This window comes from Periplaneta americana, chromosome 14 (genome assembly GCF_040183065.1).
Source record: "Periplaneta americana isolate PAMFEO1 chromosome 14, P.americana_PAMFEO1_priV1, whole genome shotgun sequence".
Classification (NCBI taxonomy): Eukaryota; Metazoa; Arthropoda; class Insecta; order Blattodea; family Blattidae; genus Periplaneta; species Periplaneta americana.
The window spans coordinates 126188230-126207904 of NC_091130.1; the positions used below are offsets into that span (position 1 = coordinate 126188230).

A 19675-nucleotide genomic window follows, 5' to 3' on the forward strand; every position below is an offset into this window, starting at 1 on the left:
AGATTTATTTATTTATTTGTTTATTTATGTATTTATTTATTTATTTGTTTATTTATTTGCTTAGTATATTTATTTATTTATTAGATTTATTTATATTTATTTATTCATTTATTTATTTATTTATCTGTTCATTCGTTCATTTATTTATTTATTTATTTATACTGGCAGAATTAAGGCCATAAAGCCATAATGAATCATATATTTGTATTCTCCCTGTTGTCCTTGTCTTCTCTTTATTCTCTCTTGTCTCTCTCTACCCACACATAGTTCTACGTTCTAGTACAGCCAAGCACTTGTCGACAAGTGATCGCACACAGACGTAGTTCTACGTAAAAACATGCACCACAGGAAAGCTATGCGCCTGGATATTTTTTACTACTAGTGAGTTACCTTGTCCTTTTGAAGGTCGGACTCGGGATGCTGACATACACTTACGTACACAGTGGCTCATTCTACTTCCTATAAATATTATGATTTCCAAGACTGACAGATAGTAAGAATAACATTTGTGAATCCGATACTTACAGGCTGGCAATCCTGTTCCATTCCCGACATAGGCAGGTCCCATCTCTAGGCTAGTACCATATAAACCCCAGTCTCAGAGCCCATAGTCCTAGAACCTTTATTACATTAGGGGACCCGTACTATCCCCTCTCAAGTTTTCACTCAGCATATTTTTAACTATGCAATTGATAGCTCAAATGAGGGAGAGATGGAGAATATTGGAGAATATGGTATACCTCGAGAAAACCTTCTGCAACGTCTCCCTTGTAGTAGAGAAATAAAGTCTTCCTTTTAAACATAACGTGACGTGGGTAAGGCCACAGTACCATAGAAGTGGGTAAAGTCAATCAGTGGGTGTATAATCGATCATTTGCGATTTTTATTGAAAATTACTGTATATATTTTCTCAATTACTTGTTAAAATTTTATTATGCTGACTTCATTGCCTCACATTGCAAATGTAAGCGAGAGGGACAACAAAAAGCCTGCGAATGCCAACAATGGGAACACAGTGTAATTACCCTTGAAGTGAAAATTATTTTCAACTTTTTCTCTTAAATGAAAACAAAGTTTTACAAACTCTAAATTATCTTCAGCAGTGAAAGGAGACAGGAAATATACGTAAGTACTTTTCGTTGAGATTGTATCCTGAAATAATAGTTTTGCAGTTCGTAAATGTTAGTATTGAAACTTATTATTTTCGAAAAAAAAAATCGAAAAATAGAAAGAGAATTGGGAGGACAAATTTAAAAGGTACGCAAAACGCGTCCTTGCAAGGGGTTGGAGGCTGTGCAAAACTAAATATGTGAGCTCCAAGCCTGTTGGCCACTAGTCTCACTCCGGGTTACGCTGCTCCACTGAAGCAGCTCTAGAAAATTTTGAAGGGGAAGCCGAAATTGGACGTAACCTCTTAGGTACCACATACGCGAGGGGGACTGGGATTTGATCAAGTGATCACGGAACGGGAAGGGAAGAGCTGGCTGGTGTTTGCCGTTAGGATGGCAAGACGCGTCATCTGTTGTTCGATGACAAAGCATGTGAAGGCCGTCGGAAGAAGTGCCGTGAAATCTAAATCTGCAAATTGAGAGGTCCCTGTCCTTTCAAATTGCGACTAATTGAGTGACCTCGTATATTTAATAGACAATTTATAGGTTCTGAACTAGGGCATACGTCGTTTATAATAAAGGGGAATATGTGGGGAAGGGCATATAGGTCCGTGGCCCATTTCTTATAGGGCTCATCCCGACATTTGTCTTACGCCTTAGGAAAACCACGGAATACCTTAAGCAGGATGAGTTGTCTCATATATAAGAGACTAGCCAATTTGGCTATTATGTAGGAGGTGATTGTTGTCATGAGCCTTGTTGAATCGTCTCAATTTTGAGACCAGCCATTTGGCTCATTTACGAAGAGCGGGGGAGATGTAATTGTTAATTAATTTAGAGGAATTAGGGAGATTCATGGGGATATGAGTGCAGGTCCGTGGCCCATTTCTTTTAGGGCTCATCCCGACATTTGTCTTAGCGTCTTAGGAAAACCACGGAAAAACCTTAAGCAGGATGAGTTGTCTCAATATCAGAGACTAGCCAGTTGGCTCTTAGGTTGAATGACTCTATGAATCGATGGATATATACTAGCCAATTGGCTCTATGATAGTTCCATCGATCAACAAAAGTAGATATTGTTAGGGAGGGATTTTGTTTAGCCCAGTTAAGAAAGGTCATTTTAAAGCGGTTGCACTATCCAAGGAGTCTCATGGAGTTGAGTCGTGGCTACCAAAACCTGGGAGTAACGCCAGCCTCCCTGTCCTCCTGTCTCAATAGTATAGCTAATGGACCTGTCTGGTGTCTACGCCGTAACCTAGGATCATACTGGCCGAGGCCAGATATGAGCGGGTTGGGGTTAGCACGAGCTTCCGCATACAGGTTCCTAGCCAGTCGAGCAATGAACTCGTCTATGGTTGGCAACTCTAGTTCATCATGGAACTTTCTTCTCGAGGAGACTCGGGGGAGATGGGTAATGAGTCGAATCACCTGGTTTTGGATAACTTGGAGTTTACGGAGATGGAACACTGCCGCAAACCCCCATGCGGGTGCGGCATAGGTAATGACAGAGCGAATGAGGGCCTTATACATGGTAAGTCCTACCCTCAGGTTGTCAGGAGTTAAGGCCGCCAGGATGGGATAGTGTCTAACTATCAGCCCGTTGGCCTTCTTATTATTTTAAGAAAACTTGTACATTTATAGGGTTAAGTCGATCATGCCATCGACCTACTCGAAGCAGATAGGACCAGCAGGAAGAATAAATTGTTCATCGAAATACCTCCAACTAAAGGCTGGTTCACAATAAACCGGGAGCGGAAACGACAACGAGAACGAGAACGGAAATATTGTTAAAATAAATGTATTTAAATGTGAGCATTCACAATTAACTATTGTGAATGTTCACATTTAAATACATTTATTTTAATATTATTTCCGTTCTCCTTCTCGTTGTCGTTTCCGTTCCCGGTTTATTGTGAACAAGCCTTAACACTTATAAACATAAAAGTGTCATAGTATAGCTTATATTGATGGGATAGTGGGGAAAGAGGAAGATTAAATTATGGTGAATTTCTTGCCTAAGAGAAGCACTGCCAAAGGAAAATATTTTGTACACCTCTCTGTACTTGACTATGGGAACAACGTAGTTTCTAAAGTGACATGAGGAGGGGAAGATTTCAAATAACATCTGATATAAACCTAAGCAATGTTGAATTGCATTTAGATTATAATTGAAGTGTGGTATTTAAATGTAAATTTTGAATTCCTAAATCTTTATTTGTTGGTATGTGAAATATTAAAATGTGTTTTTATGTTTTATAAGTTGGCAGTCATAGTCACGTTTGTACAGTGGAGACCTAGAGGCCTAATTGTATCGAATAGTATGATCACAGTAACAAAAGATACACTATATAATGCTATAGGCATATATTGTAGATTATTATTGTTTTTACACCCCTTATAACAAATAAAATATATGTAATACACTTAATTTGTTTTTTAAAAACATAAACAGTGATCGACTTTACTCCGTAATATTTTAAAATCGATCATAAACTAAAAATTCAATGGTGATCGACTTTGCCCTATTTAAGCAGGTAACTTCGATCACAAGTCAAATAAAAAAATCAGTTTTTTATAGACTGTAATTCAGTTCTTGTAATGTGCTGTATAAGTGAAGGATATGACGATCAAATGCTATTTTCTGAGGAACTTCGTTCCAGTGCATAACCTCAATATCATAAAAAAAAATTTCAAAATTTTGATCGATTTTACCCTCTTCCACGGTACCTTCGTTTAAAAATAAAGCTATTAGAGCAATTACAGTGAGGCAGTGAATAACAATAACAACAATAGTGAGTTAAAGTAAAGTTTTATTTCAAACACAGTACCGAACTAAATTCTCGTCGCCCATTTTCACTTTTGCACCCAGAGGTAGGCTATTTATTACAACGGTAGATAAATATTAAATATGTCTTCCGCATTTCCTATGTACAAAAATTCTTGCAGGTACGCCTATCAACGATACTTGCTTGGAGTAAAGCTAATTTTTATTCTGCCGACAAAAGCAGAGAAATCATTTTAAGAACTGGTTTCTTGATATAACTTTCTCGTTTACTTTAGTTTAATTTATCTTCATAAACGTTAACCCTTAGCTCCAAGAGGAATGTTGTCAAATTAGGAAATGGCTTCTAGTTGTGAGCTGGATTAATTTTCTTACGCACTTAATTGTTGAAATATTAGCTGCTTATTGTTACATCCTGTATGGGTATAAACGTAAAACAAACAGTTGTAATAAAGTTACTTATGGATATTTCCTGTATGAACGTACACATTCTGGTTTAGGGGCTACAGTACTCGTTCAGATTAACAATAATATTATCTGGAGTGTGAACATATCTATGACTATTCTACAAAATATATACAGGGTGATTTATGAGTTATCGCCACTTACGGAGCTTATTTACGAAGACATTTAGAGCAAAAAAATGACACAAAATGTGTCCTAATCTCAATATTTTCAGAGTTACATTAATTTAAATCCATTTTGAATCTTGCGTACACTACTTTTAACACTTGAATATAAGTAATTAATTAACTAGCGGACTTACTCGTGTTAATTATGTAAGTTTGTGCTGCTTACAGTTGTTTCAGTGCTTCATCACCACACCCCGATCAAATTCTCAACACACAGATCAATTTCAGCAGACACACACACACACACACACACACACACACACTATTTGACTCCACCTTTCAACACCTTTCAACAATCAAACGCACCCACATAACAGGCAGAGAAGTTCGAGATGACGCCGAGATCTAGTAGGCTATGAGGATGGTGATAAAGCACCGAAACAGCTGTAAGCCGCACAAACTTACATAATTAACACGAATAAGTCCGCTAGTTAATCAATTACTTATTAATTTGAAGTTGAAAATATATTTTTTAACTACTTTCAGGGGTAAATGAATAATCACAAATAGAGAATGAACTATTTAGAAGTATCATTTCTTTAATTGGCTAATATTCTGAAGCTAAAAATATGTTAATTCCTTAGTTGCTTTGTATAGATTTTTTTTTCAATTTGTAACTAAAAATTGCATCTTTCTTACGCAATTATTACAACAATTTTTACAAATCACACCCTTCTAACAACTTGATTCTTTACACTTCAATAATTTTATATCCAAATGTACAGTCTTAAAAAGTTTACAAGAGCGGCGTGATTTGTAATAATTGTTGTCGTAAGTGCGAAAGAAAAATATAAATTGTAGTTAAAAATCTAAAAAAAAAAAAAAATCTGTACGAAGCAACTATGGAATTCACAACACATTTTTACCTTCAGAATATTAAAGAATAGTTCATTCTCTATCTGTAATAGGCCTATTCTTTTATCCCTAAAACTAAAGAAAAAAGATATTTACAAACAACTTCAAATTAGTGTAACTCTGAAAATACTGAGAATAGGGCCCATTTTTATATGACATTTCTTGCTCAAAATGTCTTCTGAAATAAGCTCCGTAAGTGGGGTAACTCCTCGTCAATCACCTTGTTTATACTTTCTGAAACAAATTTGTTAATATAATTTCACTGATTCCAAAAATACAATAATATGTTAAATTGAATATACATTCCAAGCGGCACTGTATGACAATAACTTCACAGAATTAATTTGAACGGTAAGATTCTAACCAATAATCAAAACTGGTATGAAAACATTTCAAGAATTTAACCTCGAAGACTGACAAAAATGTATCAACACCTGGGTAGCAAAACAAGACAAAGACCATTGTCATAGGAAGAAAACTACAGGTGAACTTGCGAATTCTAAATGAGGCAGTAGAACAAAGGGACAGCTTCAAATATTTAGGGTTAATTATAAGCAGTAACATGAGCTGCTGAAAGGAAGTCAAAATGAGAATAGCAATGGTCAAGGAAACATTTAATAGAAAAAAGGAACATCTTCTGTGGACCTCTGGAGAAAGAACTAAGGAAGAATGCAGTGAAGTGCTTTGTGTGGAGTCTGGCGTTGAACGCGGTAAAAACATAGACATTACGAGGAAGTGAAGAGAAGAGACTAGAAGTATTTGAAATGTGGATATGGAGAAGAATGGTAAGTGTGAAATGGACAGACAGAATAAGAAATGAAGCTGTGCTAGAAGAGTTGGTGAAGAAAGAATGATGCTGAAACTGATGAGGAAGAGAAAATTAAATTGGTAGGGTCACTGGCTGAGAAGAAACTGCTACTGAAGGTTGCACTGGGAGGAATTGTGAACGGGAGGAAAGTTCGAGGAAGAAGAAATCAGATGATAGAACACATTGAAATATATTAACCATAAGCGGAGACTAAGAAAACAGAAAAGATTGGAGAATTCTGGTTTTGCAGTTGAAGGCCTGCCTTAGAGCAGAGAGCTATGAATGAATTAACACTTCCGGTTACATTTGAATCTAAGTAGCAGCAAGGCGGCGAAAAGTTGCGGATATTAAAACATAAATGAACACGGGAAAGCGAAAGATTGACCAGACTATTTATGGGTTTAGTTGGCTGTGGTGGTACTGGAGCCTCTAACAGACTGTGCAAATTGTAGCTTTCTAGTGAGTAGTTCTCTGTACCGACCATTTGTGGTGTTAATATAAATACAAATATATTATGTTTATGTTTCTTGGCTACTTGTTTATTCTTAAGTTTATATGATCAAGTGTGAGCTTAATACTAATGAAGCCAGCGGCATACATCAAGCACCAGTGCGTTTGTCTGCTAATCCAAAGCTGCATTCGTTCTTGAGTTCAATTCCTGCTTAGACTGATTCATCATCATCAGTTAGCGCTATAACCCGGGGTGGGTTTTGGCCTCCTTAACAACAGCCTTCCATCTTACTCTATCCTTCACCATGTTAGTCCACCCTCTCACTCCCATAATTTCAAGATCTTTGGATACCCCATCCACCCACCTTAACTTTGGTCTACCCTTTCTCTTCCTGTTATATAGTCTACCCTTTAACATTTTAATAGGAGTGCGTGTTTCAGGCATCCTGTTTACATGTCCCAGCCATCTCAGTCTTTGAGCTTTCATAAATTTTACATCTTGCCCTCCTATTAGGTTAAGAAGTTCACTGTTGGAGCGTATCCTCCATCCTTTATGATCATTGACTGGACCAAAAATTCTACGCAGAATCTTCCGTTCAAAACTTCTTAAGAAATTCTCGTCTTTCTTTGTAAATGTCCATGTCTCCGAACCAAAGGTAAATATAGGACAAAGTAATGTTTTATAAACTTTAATCTTTGTCATCCTCGATAACAACTAGTTTTTAAACAGTGGAAGATTAGCGTAATAAGCCCGATTTCCAGCCTGTATTCTGTCGTTGACACAACCACTCAGATCACAGTTATTATTAATAATAACTCCAAGATATCTGAATTGGGATACACCTTCAAATATATATTCCTGGATGGTAATATTCTTAGGGGTCCTTCTCAACTTAGAGGTGGACATAATCATGTATTTAGTTTTTCCTTGATTCACTGTTAATCCCATGTTTTTGGCATTCCTGGATAATTCAATATACAGTAGAATCCCGATTATCCGTCACCCTATTAACGGATCGGCGGATTATCCGACTGTCTTTCTCTTGCTCTTTTCTTTCCTTCTTTACTACGGAAATAAACATGTAAGAAACTTAATACTATACTTTATATTATAATCCTATTTTTTCTAGAGTGTTTTATTAAAAGCCTTTACCTGTACATTGTACTACTGCAAGCAATAAGAATGTTACTTGAAGGTATTTTTCCCAACTTGTAAAATATTTACTACCTGCTTTCAAAGAAATAGTCATAAGAACTTCCGCACAATTAATAGCAAATCTGTGCAGCATTCAGTCCTTGTCCTACTGCTCGAATGCCCGTACTTTATAACTTCTATGCAAAATATCTTCCACGGGTGTCAAAAGTGTTTTGCTAAGTATCAAAATAAAAATGCAAATAATTGAGAGGTTTGGGAAAAGAAAAACAGCGGCTCATTTTGCATCAGAATACGTGATTGGCTTTACAATTGTGCACGATTTAATGGAAAATAACGATAAAGTGTATAACTTATGTAGATCTAAAACAGGAGCCCTCTACTACCCCTATCCTTTTGCAAACAATCATCATAAGGAACTTCCTTGGCCCTTATAAACCAAAATTAAATGAATGAACTACTGATTCACTATCTAGCATGTTAAACACAACACTAAGGAGACATATTATGAGGCTGTAGTATGGACTTATGAAAACATTTTATAGTACGGATTATCTGATTTTTTCGATTAACCGTCCAGTCCACCCCCTTTATTACCACGGATAATAGAGGTTCTACTGTACAACTGTTTGAGTGTGGGAGCATTTCTAGATATAATAGCTATATCATCAGCATACGCACATACTTGACTTGACTTTGTGAATATGGTGCCTTTTTGGTCTACACTTTCTGTTGCTTGGTGTATGGCCAGATTGAATAATACTGTGGAAAGACCATCCCCTTGTTTCACTCCAGTATTGAGTGTAAAAGCTTTACTAATTTTATTTCCCACTTTAACATGTGCCATAGAATTATCCATGGGCTTAGACTGATTACCTGGTTGATTTTTTCTGAGGTTTTCGCCAACTGTAAGATAAATGTGAGTGCGAAACCCCGGCATCATCTCGCCCAATATCATTTCAGTGTCATCATACCATAATAATAATAATAATAATAATAATAATAATAATAATAATAATAATAATAATAACAATAATAACAATAATAATAATAATAATAATAATGTTTTATTTTCTCTGGCAGAGTTAAGGCCATAAGGCCTTCTCTTCCACTCAAACAGCCTTAATCAATACAATACATATTTAAATAACAAATATTTACACTACACTTAAAAGGTTCTCCAGCTATATTCTTCAGTTAAGTTTTGAAGTTTTAAAGACTAATATTTATTAAAATTTAGATAAACCTATGAGGTAAAGTAGTAACTTAATTTATGAGCTAATTTAATTCAATCAATTATAATTAATTTAAGATTTGAGTTAGCTAGTAAAATGATGAAAATTAATTTAATATAAGCTTACTAGGATTATGTTACAGGGAGAAAAAAAAAAAAATATATATATATATATATAAATCTAAAATATATTTCTATAATGAGAATATTAATGTCATTGCCATTAGAGGTTTTGTAAATCTATTTAGAGAAATTAATGATAATAATAAGAATGGATAGATGTTAGTTTCATGATAGGTAACAAATATTAATCAGCAATTAATCTGTTAAGTAAGAATTTATGTAATTTTGACCTAAATGGAGTTATTGTCCAACAACCCCTTACATCACTCGGAAGCGAGTTCCAATTTCTAGCAACTGAAACTGTATAAGATGAAGAATAAAAAGATGTCTTGTGGTAGGGTATGATGAGTAAATTGTTATGATGAGATCTTGTATTTAGCTGATGATATGCAGATAAATTTTGAAAACGAGAAGCTAAATAGATTGGGGTAGCGGTGCGCAGAATTTGAAATAAGAGAACAAGAGAATGCAGGGCTCGTCGATCGCTTAGCCTTAGCCAAGACAGAGTTTGGAAAGACGGGGAAACATGATCATACTTACGAATATTACAAATATAACGGACGCTCGCATTATGCACACGTTGTAGTCTGCTGCTCAAATTTGCGTTTAGGTTACTTAATATAATATCGCAGTAGTCGAAGTGTGGCATCACGAGTGTTTGTACAAGGATTAATTTTAATTTATCGGGAAGAAAGTGCTTCAGTCGCTTTAATGAGTGAATAATAGAGAATATTTTTTTGGAAGTGTGATTCACTTGTTCATTGCATTCAGGTGACAATCATATAAATACCAAGGTTCTTCACACTCGAGCTATATGGAATAGTAGTATTATTTACAATTATCGGTGGCAAATTTTGTTTGTCACACTTTGATCTTTGATGTTCTATTAAGATTGCCTGCGATTTACTTGCATTTAAATTAAGTCCGTGCGTTTTCGACCATATGGATATTGAATTCAAGTCATCATTAACTTTAGTTATAGAGTCATTTGTGTAGTTAGGTCGGGAATGGAGATAGATTTGTATGTCGTCAGCATAAATATGGTGTCGGCAGTATGTTAGATTAGAAGAAATATCATTAATATAAATAGAAATAGTAAAGGTCCTAGGACAGAGCCTTATATTACGCCAGTCTTCGTGGTACGCCAAGTGGAATAACGATTATTAATAGACGCTATGTAACTTACAAGGGAAGTATCACACCCCACATGCCGAAACTTACCTCGAAACTTTGGTGACATAACCGATGTGCTACGAGAAGATCACGTGCAAAACATTAGCTGCCTATTTCAACTGCAAGGCCCCGAAATCGAAGCTGGAATCCTTCTGTGGCCAGACGATAACGCGGCGCAGCTGGACATCCCTGCCTCACTGGCGAGCGGAGTGGAGTGCGTGTGTGAAATGGAGTAAACTCTCTCGCGTCCCATCTTCTCAATGAAGTATAAACAAGAGACAGAAATGACTGGCATCGATTGAAAGTTCAAAACACAATTCTTTTCGGCACCAGGCACAACGAATAAACACTTCATTGTCACACTGATCTTCAATATCATTAAAGTTATCTCGTGACCTTTCCTTTCGCCCGCTCTTCCTTATCGCAGTGTTAGATTCGCATTCCTTCCGTCGGTATTCCGTCTTTGCGAGACCTATAACCCTGTAGTCGTCCGCTTGTATTACTGACCTTGATTCACGTACGTCTGTTCGCTGCTGATTGCCACCCACCGCTCCACTGGCTTGCACACAGGAAGGGCTGTCCATTCCAACTAGTAGCGACTAGTATCCACTTCCCTATTACTTACATGCAAAACTCAGGGGTTTATTTCGGGGCCTTGCAGTGAAAACAGGCAACTAATATTTTTCACGTGGCCTTCTCATAGCACATCGATTATGTCACCAAAGTTTCGAGGTAAGTTTCGGCATGTGGGGTGTGATACTTCCCTTGTTAGCAGTTGATAAGCGTCGTTAAATAATGGAATAAAAGGCACTAACGAACTGTTGTTTTTCGCAGTGGACTGGACAATGTGACCACCAGGCAGGTGCTACAGTTGCTGCGCACTCTGGCGAGGGAGGGTCGAACCATCGTGTGCACGATTCACCAGCCCAGCGCCTCCCTCTTCCAGTTATTCGACCACGTGTACGTGGTGTCTCAAGGTCTCTGCGTGTATCAGGGCTCCACGCAAGAACTCGTCCCCTTCTTGTCTTCTGTGGGCCTTCACTGTCCTACGCACTACAACCCTGCAGACTTCGGTAAGACACACAGCTTATATAATTTACTCTATTATTTTTTAATTAGAAATTTTGCATTTTTTTACAGTATGCAGATACATAGTTATTAGAAATTTTAATTTATAATTTTGAAGTATTTTTAAGGCTAAAAGTGTTTTTAGATCAATGCGACAAAGTAATAGTACATTATGCAACGAGCCTGTAATGGTAGTAATTAAGACGCGAGTATGTTTGTTTATGAAAAGAGCGCAAGCGAGTTTCATAATTTTCATACGAGCGTCTTAATTATCATTACAGGCAGGTTTCATACGACTTTTTATGCTGGACCATATTTCTAACTTGAAATTATTCATAAGTAGACTTCGTTGAATTGCCACACGCAGCATGCAATCAGGTTGCCGATGTACGGTAGTATAGAGGAGGTGAGCGACCGCCCGGTCTCGTAGTATAAGCAGTTCATGTTAAGAGTTGTGACCGGTCCAGATAGATAGAGCAGCTACAGCTAATGTATACCTATGTAAGCACTTGTTTTTGCATTATTGTGGTTGGAATAGCCAAAGCTTAACATTTGTTCAGTGCAGACAAGAATTCAATCAAACATACCACAATGAGTGTGTTGCTGTTCCAAACAATTGCCCCTGGAATACCCTTACCCCCGCAGCCAGTCTTGACCCGTTGGATAACGTGGTTAGATGCTGTTAATTATTATGCAGAACATTACGGCAAAATAATGGGGGTAATTGATGCATTGGATAGCACAGACAGTTCCGCTGTTGCAGCTGTAAAATGATTGCCTTCTGAACAGCTATTGGAAGATATTCTGTTCATCGATTCTAATTGTAAAATCGTGTCCAAAACATCATCCTGTCCACACCTGTGGAGTAACGGTTAGCGAGTCTGGTCGGGATAAGTTATCTGGTTGTGGTTTTTTCCGGGGTTTTCCCTCAACCCAATATGAGCAAACGCTGGGTCACTTTCGGTGCTGACCCCGGTCTCATTTCACCGGCATTATCACCTTCATCTCATTCAGACGCTAAATAACCTTAGATGTTGATAAAGCGTCGTAAAATAACCTACTAAAATAAAAAAACATCATCCTATTAGATTCATCTAAACTACAACTCTCAGAAGCCCTTAATATAGTGTATAAAGTATCACAAACCGTTATCCAAAATAACAATTCACTAATTTCAGAAAAAGTGAAATGTAAGTTGAGAAACATTATTGCTAAAAAATTCTGCCTATTCACAACTTCGTATTATAAATAATGTACTATCAGGTCACGACAAGACGTCTGAAGTTGATGTACTAAAAAGTAGTGACTTTCCGTTCTTCAAATATGGACCTATTACATCGTGTGATGTTGAACGTACATTTTGCCAGTATAAAAACTGTTTGAGTCACCATCGGAGGAGGTCACTTTGCAGTCGCTCAAAATGTACGTAATTCTTCACAACACATATTCAATGATGATGTGAGTATATTACATTCAATTTTAAGAGTTAATATATCTCACTACAAAATTTGTGTATTTACATGTTTAGACATTACCCACTTCAATGGTCATTCATTATATTTCTTGAATGCAGGGTACAGGTTTTATTGTAACCGCAGTATACTGCTCAGTGTTTACATCAGACGCTTACTCCATCCGTCGCACGTCCCTTTCTCATACAGTCTATATCGTGTGCGCAGTAAACCTTACGATTCTCGTGGCAATTCCACGAAGTCTATTCATAAGTATTCATGTTATGGTTATCTAAATGAAGAGCGGAACTGACCTTTGTGAGATGTGCGCAGACGCGAAAGTATTGATTTTTTTTCCGAGGGACGAGTGTCATTGACCTTGATATAATCTAGAGAATAACATGAAGATTAATATTGATATAAATTGGAAATTGATTTAGAATTTAAAAACGAGATGACAAATTGAATTTATTTGAATATTATTTACAATTAACGCTAATTATTGTAGTAACGGAACATAACCTTCTGCGACAATATTGGATTTCCAGCCTCCGTGACGTTTCGCTAATTGTCTTTCGATTGCATATCCGGGAATAATCGATATTTGCGGTTTTATAATGGTACAATGGTGATTTCTTATTGGCTGAACAACTGAACTATAATGAATAGGTGTACTTTAATGAGGTGCATTAAAGGGCTACTACCAGGTGTCGGCATGGTCGAGCATAAACCTATTTTCAGCTTTTGTGTTCATTAAAACTCGCATATACTAGGTGAAGCAAAAGAACGCGCGATTTTTAACTTTGGCTTTTTTACAACTAAGCTCGGTTGGATTATTCTGTTGTGAACATTCTCGTTGTGTTTAGAAGTGTATACAGTTTAGTCGGGATGGAGAATTAGACAGATCAAAGGTATTGTAAAAACAATTCAGACATAATGCTCAAATTTTGGGGATGAAAAAAGTTGAAAACATGCAAATTATATTTTATTTAAATAACTTTTGTGCGAGATCGTGCGTATTTGCTTGGTTTCCGCACAAAACCAATCCGCGGAAAGTCTAAAATTCCACATTCAGTATTCCCAACCTAACACACATAACAATTTCCCTCTTCTTACCGCTTAAGTGACATATTGATTTTACTGCTTTAGGCTTTTAACATATTATTTTTAGATACGTTCAATATAGTAATAATTATAAATTGGAAACTTACCACTACAATTTCACCTAAATTGCACTGTTAATTATTGTTTTTAAATATTTGCAAAAATTAAGTAAACTCTACAACTCCACTAAAGTTACTACATTCGTGATGGAAGTAACATTAAGGAAGCCGTGAAAAAATCAACAAGATTCCAGATGCCGATGTTATTACTGCAATATGTTATATAAATAATATTGTTAAAATATTAAAATGAAAAATAAATCATTACATAACCTTACAGTTTGTTTTAAGTTCGCATTTATAGACTGGGGGAAAAAAAAGACAGACGTATATCACGGCCTGCTGGAGTATAGTAAACACAGAAAACATTTTAAAGCAACAATGTTGAAGATAGATATTTTAGTTTTTAAAAGTTGCCGTCATTGAAGAGAAACCAAGATGGAGATTTCATTGCAACTAATTATAAATTCCTCTTTCAGGTATGTAATAAACGATCTTCGCACAAAATAATGTACGATACACGAGCGGTATGTTTTATTTCAATTCTCGGAAATTAAAAATGCTCAACTACGTTTCGCTTTTTCAAACTTTTCCTCGAGCATGAAAACTTCAACATACCGCTCTTGTAACGCACATTACTATTAAACTACTGAACCTATATGAAACTTAAACACATCATTAGTGATATAAATGGGATCAGCTTAATAAATATATATAATAGAAATTTTACCAATCGCCTCACTTAAAATCCAAATTTCACTCCCAATTTCTTTGGAGGAGAAATACTCTATATACAGAGTGGAAGTGAAATAACCCTGCAGATTGAAAGGGATGATAGGGTACACTTAAATGAATAGAAAACCTATATTGCGTTTTGTGATTAAGTGCACGGTTAATTAGAAAATTAAGTTGGAAGTTTCAGCAGTCCAGCAACATCAGAACTAACATACTCCTGTTTTTTCTCGTAATACAAATGTAAGAGGTCAACGAACGCAGGTCTGCCTCCCTAGGTGAACTACCTCCCACCTGCCTCTCTTACTACAATGTTGCAAGCTAGTTTCGTCATTCAGTGGCTTGAAATTAGTGGTTTTTAAATCAAATTTACACGAAAACAGTCCAAGCTATTGAAATACGCCAGGGGGTTTAATTATTCTTTGATATATTTCTATCGATATGGACAAAAATCACGAATCTACTCGCAACAGTTACCGAATAAAAGGGTGTTAAACATTTGAAAAAAAAATTTTTTTTCTTAAAAAAACTTATAACATTTCACAAATATGATAAGCCCTCCGTTCCATAATATGGAATAGTAACAAATAAAACAAGTTTGATTATTGCGCATGCGTGCACGAAGTGTTTCGCGGTGTGGTATTCTGTTCAGTAGTGAAAGGACTGTAAGACAGTGCAGTTGTGAATGTTTGTAATCTTCTGCAGTGCATTAAACTACAGGGACATCATTTTATTTTTACTAACATTTTTAATATTAACCTGGCTATACCTTTGGATTAACGGTTGACAACAGGAAATACCGTTTGCTACCCCCTCCCACTACTGCAATTCGATGATACTGACGTAAAATACAAACAAATCACTTTACTAAGTATAGGAGGGAAGAAAAGTAGTTCATCCATTTACGTAAACTAGGAAAAATCACAATTTTGAGTTTGATAATTTTCGTTAAGTTTTTGTTTAATTAAAATACAGTACAGTATTAACAGTAAGTGTTTTTACTCACGAACTGAGTTATCCATACGAACGTATTCATTATGCTGTGTATATTATACTGTCTACAGAACATTAGCGTACAATTTAGAGAATGAAGTTAAATTGAAAATAATTATAATATGGATATTTAAACATATTTTTGAAAATGGTGGCTGTTCATTTCGATACAGGCTTCAGTTCTTTTGTGCATATTATCGCACTATAGGCTATTGCATCTAATTCCAATTACCAGTTTCGTCCTTCGTACTAGTAACTCATGTCGAAATAATTCTGTACCTACTCTATAAAAGAGTACCTTACGTACTGTAAATTCAATCTTCACTTCTGTCCGACCCGCACAGATAAAATTACTCAGACATGCTATCTACTGTCCGTCCAAGTGGTTATGTCGCAGGATCGTAGAAAGGGGAGAAATTACGTGCCAGTTAATTACTTAACGAGGTCCTTTTATTTAAGTTATTTTAAACGGTTGTATAATATTACGTAGACGTCCAATTCCTAAGAGAAATTAATGTTTTCAGAAAAGAGCTAAGACAGCCCAGTTTTACAGAGAGGCGAACAGAAGCGGGTGGGGGAAACCGGGATGCTACGTAGATAAACGGACAACTGTACCTATGCGAAAATATGGTTCAATATTGAAAACTTTCGTCACTGGAAAACTGCGAACATATTTTCGGAACGTACTATACTAACTCAGTACTGTTTAATATGTGCGGCCTCGGTTGTGTGGAGGACAGTTGGAACTTCATTAGTAGAAGGGGTGGAAGTGAAGTACATTCAAAAACTCAGGTACAATAAAAATTGAAATAAAAATAAAATGATGTCCCTGTATAATATTTAAATAGTTCATAATGAACAGAAATCAAATGGGTACCTGCTGTGGTGTTCCTATTGCAGAAAATGTAACACCAACCTAGTCAATTTTGAATAGAACATCTAAGGCGTAACTGTCGTATAAAAACGGGTTGTAATGTATTGCAGTTTTTATGTTAATTTGTTTCTATTTTTTCATTTAATTTCTTTTATTATATTCCATAGATCTTACATGAGCAATGAAGCTTTAAGATGTGGAACAAGTCACAATTTTACAATATTACAATTACAATTTTTACAAATTTTTACAATTTTTACAATATTTTACAATTGTGTAAATTTCTACAATTTTTTCCAATATTTTGGCGAGATGTAGTGAGATGAGGTGAGGCCCTAGGATTCGCCAAAAGATTACCCGGCATTTGCCTTTTGGTTGGAGAAAACCTCGGAAAAACCCTACCAGGTAATCAGACCAAGGGGGTGAAATGAAGTGAGGCCGAGGACTCGCCATAGACCATCCGGCTTCAGTCCCACGGCTGGGGAAAACCTCGGAAGAAACCATTCAATGAGACCAAAGGGGGATCCAACCCAAGCCCGAACGCTGCTTCAAAACAATGTTTGTTTTTTTCTCCTCTTCTTCTTCTTCTTCAATTCAAGGGATAGGCATATGCCTGTTCCGGCTTCATAGTGTATCCGTCCAGCGTTTCCTAGGTCTTCCTGGATGTCTTCTCCTTCTAGATCTGTAATTCATCATTCTTCTTGGGATTCTTTCTGGTGTCATTCTATTGACATGTTCTGCCCACTGATCTCTATAATTCTTAATTTTTTCTTGTAGGGAAAAGATCATCAATTCTTCTCTTATTTTATCATTTCTAATTTTATCCGATATAGTATACCCCTTGACTGATCTTAGAAACTTCATTTCAGCGGCCTGTAATTTTTTGCTGTCAGCTGCAGTCATCATCCAGGTTTCTGATCCAAATAGCAAAGATGGTACCGCTATTACTTTACAAAATTTAATTTGTGTTTCTTTTCTTGCTTTATTTTTCAAATTTCTGTTTATTGTGCCACACAGCTGCTGAAATATAGGGAGTTTATATTTGCAGTCACTTTCATGTTTATACGTGAGCTGAGTACCTAGGTATTTAAAACTTCTTACTTGTTCTAGAGGAGTGTCATTTAAAACAATTTTTGTCCTTACGCTGTATTTCCCTTGTAAAGCCATTGTTTTGGTTTTATTTGGAAATTTTAAAATTATATTTCTCACACACTTTCTGTAGTTCATACACTGCTCTCTGCAGTTCACTTTCAGTTCTATTTACAACGATTTGGTCATCAGCGAACAGCATCATCTTAAATGTAAAATTAGGTGCTATATGAATTCCTCCATTAATTCTAAAATTCCACTCTCTCACTAAATCATCCATATAAATTAAAAACAACGTAGGGGACAAACTACAACCTTGTCTTACACCTTGATTTACTGAAATTTCTTCACTATATTTTCAATTTCCAATATTGGTACTAATTGTCGTGTCTTTATATATATCTTTCAGTACTTTAATTAAATGGTTAGGATAGCCTCTTCGAATCATAATTTCCCAAAGTGTTTCTCTATTTACACGATCGAAGGCCTTCTCATAATCAATAAATGCCATATGAGTTTCTAAATTGTTTTCTCTTCTCTTTTCTATCAACTGTTTAACTGTGAAAGTAGCATCTGTACAAGAGTGTCCCTTCCTAAATCCATTTTGTTTTTTTTTTCTTTTATTAATTTGACATCACACTGAATGTAATGTACCTAATTTTTATGTTTTTCTTACGTTAATTTATCGAACAAATTAGTATCTAGAAGATGTATTAAAGTTACATTATATTACTGAGAATAACAATAATATGCCACTGCACACATCATCTCTTTATTCTTCATCTTTCACTGTTGCTACTTCTCGTCACTGGAATTCTCTGCCGCCTGAAGTCAAGGGCTGCCGAACTTTAATTTCCTTTAAATGTAAATTAGAAAAGTATCTTATGATGAGTTGCCAGACCTAACGTGTTGAAAATGTGTTCCACTGTATTTAGAGCTATTATTATTATTTTTTCCTCATTTTTATTATCTAAATCGTGTTTATTTATCACTTAACGCCAATATGTATCCCACTGTGTTGTTGTTCTTTATTATTAATCTATTTTTTGTGTACATTTTATTCAATTGTCGGCTTCTGATTTAATTATGTAAGTCCTACTTAATTGTAATCTAATATTAATATGTATACTAATGTGTTTATTTTTATTTTTACTGTGTACATTTTTCTTTTTTATTGAATTATCGGCTTCTGTTTTTATGTGATTCGCATTTGATTCTAACAAATTAATATGCATTTCACTATGTTTATTTTTATTTTATGAGGTAAATTTTATGTAACTACCTCTTTTGATCTCATTATGTAATCAGTATGTAATTACTTAATTCTCATCAAGTTTTATGTTCAAATGTGTAAGCAAGTTTTAATCCTGGTTGAGTGTAAGAGAAGGCCTTAAGGCCTTAACTCTGCCAGGTTAAATAAAGCCATTATTATTATTATTATTATTATTATTATTATTATTATTATTATTATTTTGGAACAGGATTAATTACGTCTTTCTATATCATATTTTGGAACAGAGGTAGTATTAAACTATTTTGTTACATACAACATGAGGTATTCGCTCTGGAAATCTGCAGAATAATTTGACTTCCGACCTGTATAAAATAAAAGGAGTTTGGGCAGAGGAAATTAAAGTATCTGATACGGACGTGACAGACGTTCTTTAATTCGCAGAAAATCTCGCAACTCTCTGAACATCGTGATGACTTCAATCTGCAGTTACTGACGCGGATAGAATTCGTATCCGCCTTTTCCCTAACAGCTAAACTACGGTTAGGATCTCTTTAAGTGCTGTGAGTCTCATCGGCTGTAATGAAACAAGAATCTCGTGACTATCACCACGCACAACGCATTCCTTTGAACGCTGAATCGGGATCCCAGAGGGCTGCAATGGAAGTGACGGAGGCGCATAGAAACAATTACCGAAAGCTGTCGGATCCTGCCTTTGCCCTTTGTAGTGGCTTCATGCCAGTCCACGCATGTGT

At 35.8% G+C, this 19675-nt stretch overlaps 1 protein-coding gene across 4 annotated transcripts in view; it reads left to right on the forward strand.

Moving 5' to 3' along the window:
• Positions 1-19675, forward strand: part of LOC138713718 (ATP-binding cassette subfamily G member 4) — a 405479-nt gene that overhangs the window by 212983 nt on the left and 172821 nt on the right. For all 4 annotated transcript variants that reach the window (XR_011335970.1, XM_069846026.1, XM_069846028.1 and 1 more), the window contains one exon: positions 11154-11392. Coding sequence is in view for 3 of the 4 variants with exons in the window: in XM_069846026.1 (XP_069702127.1) it covers positions 11154-11392 (239 nt within the window). In the remaining variant the exon portion in view is untranslated. The remainder of the gene's footprint in view (positions 1-11153; positions 11393-19675) is intronic.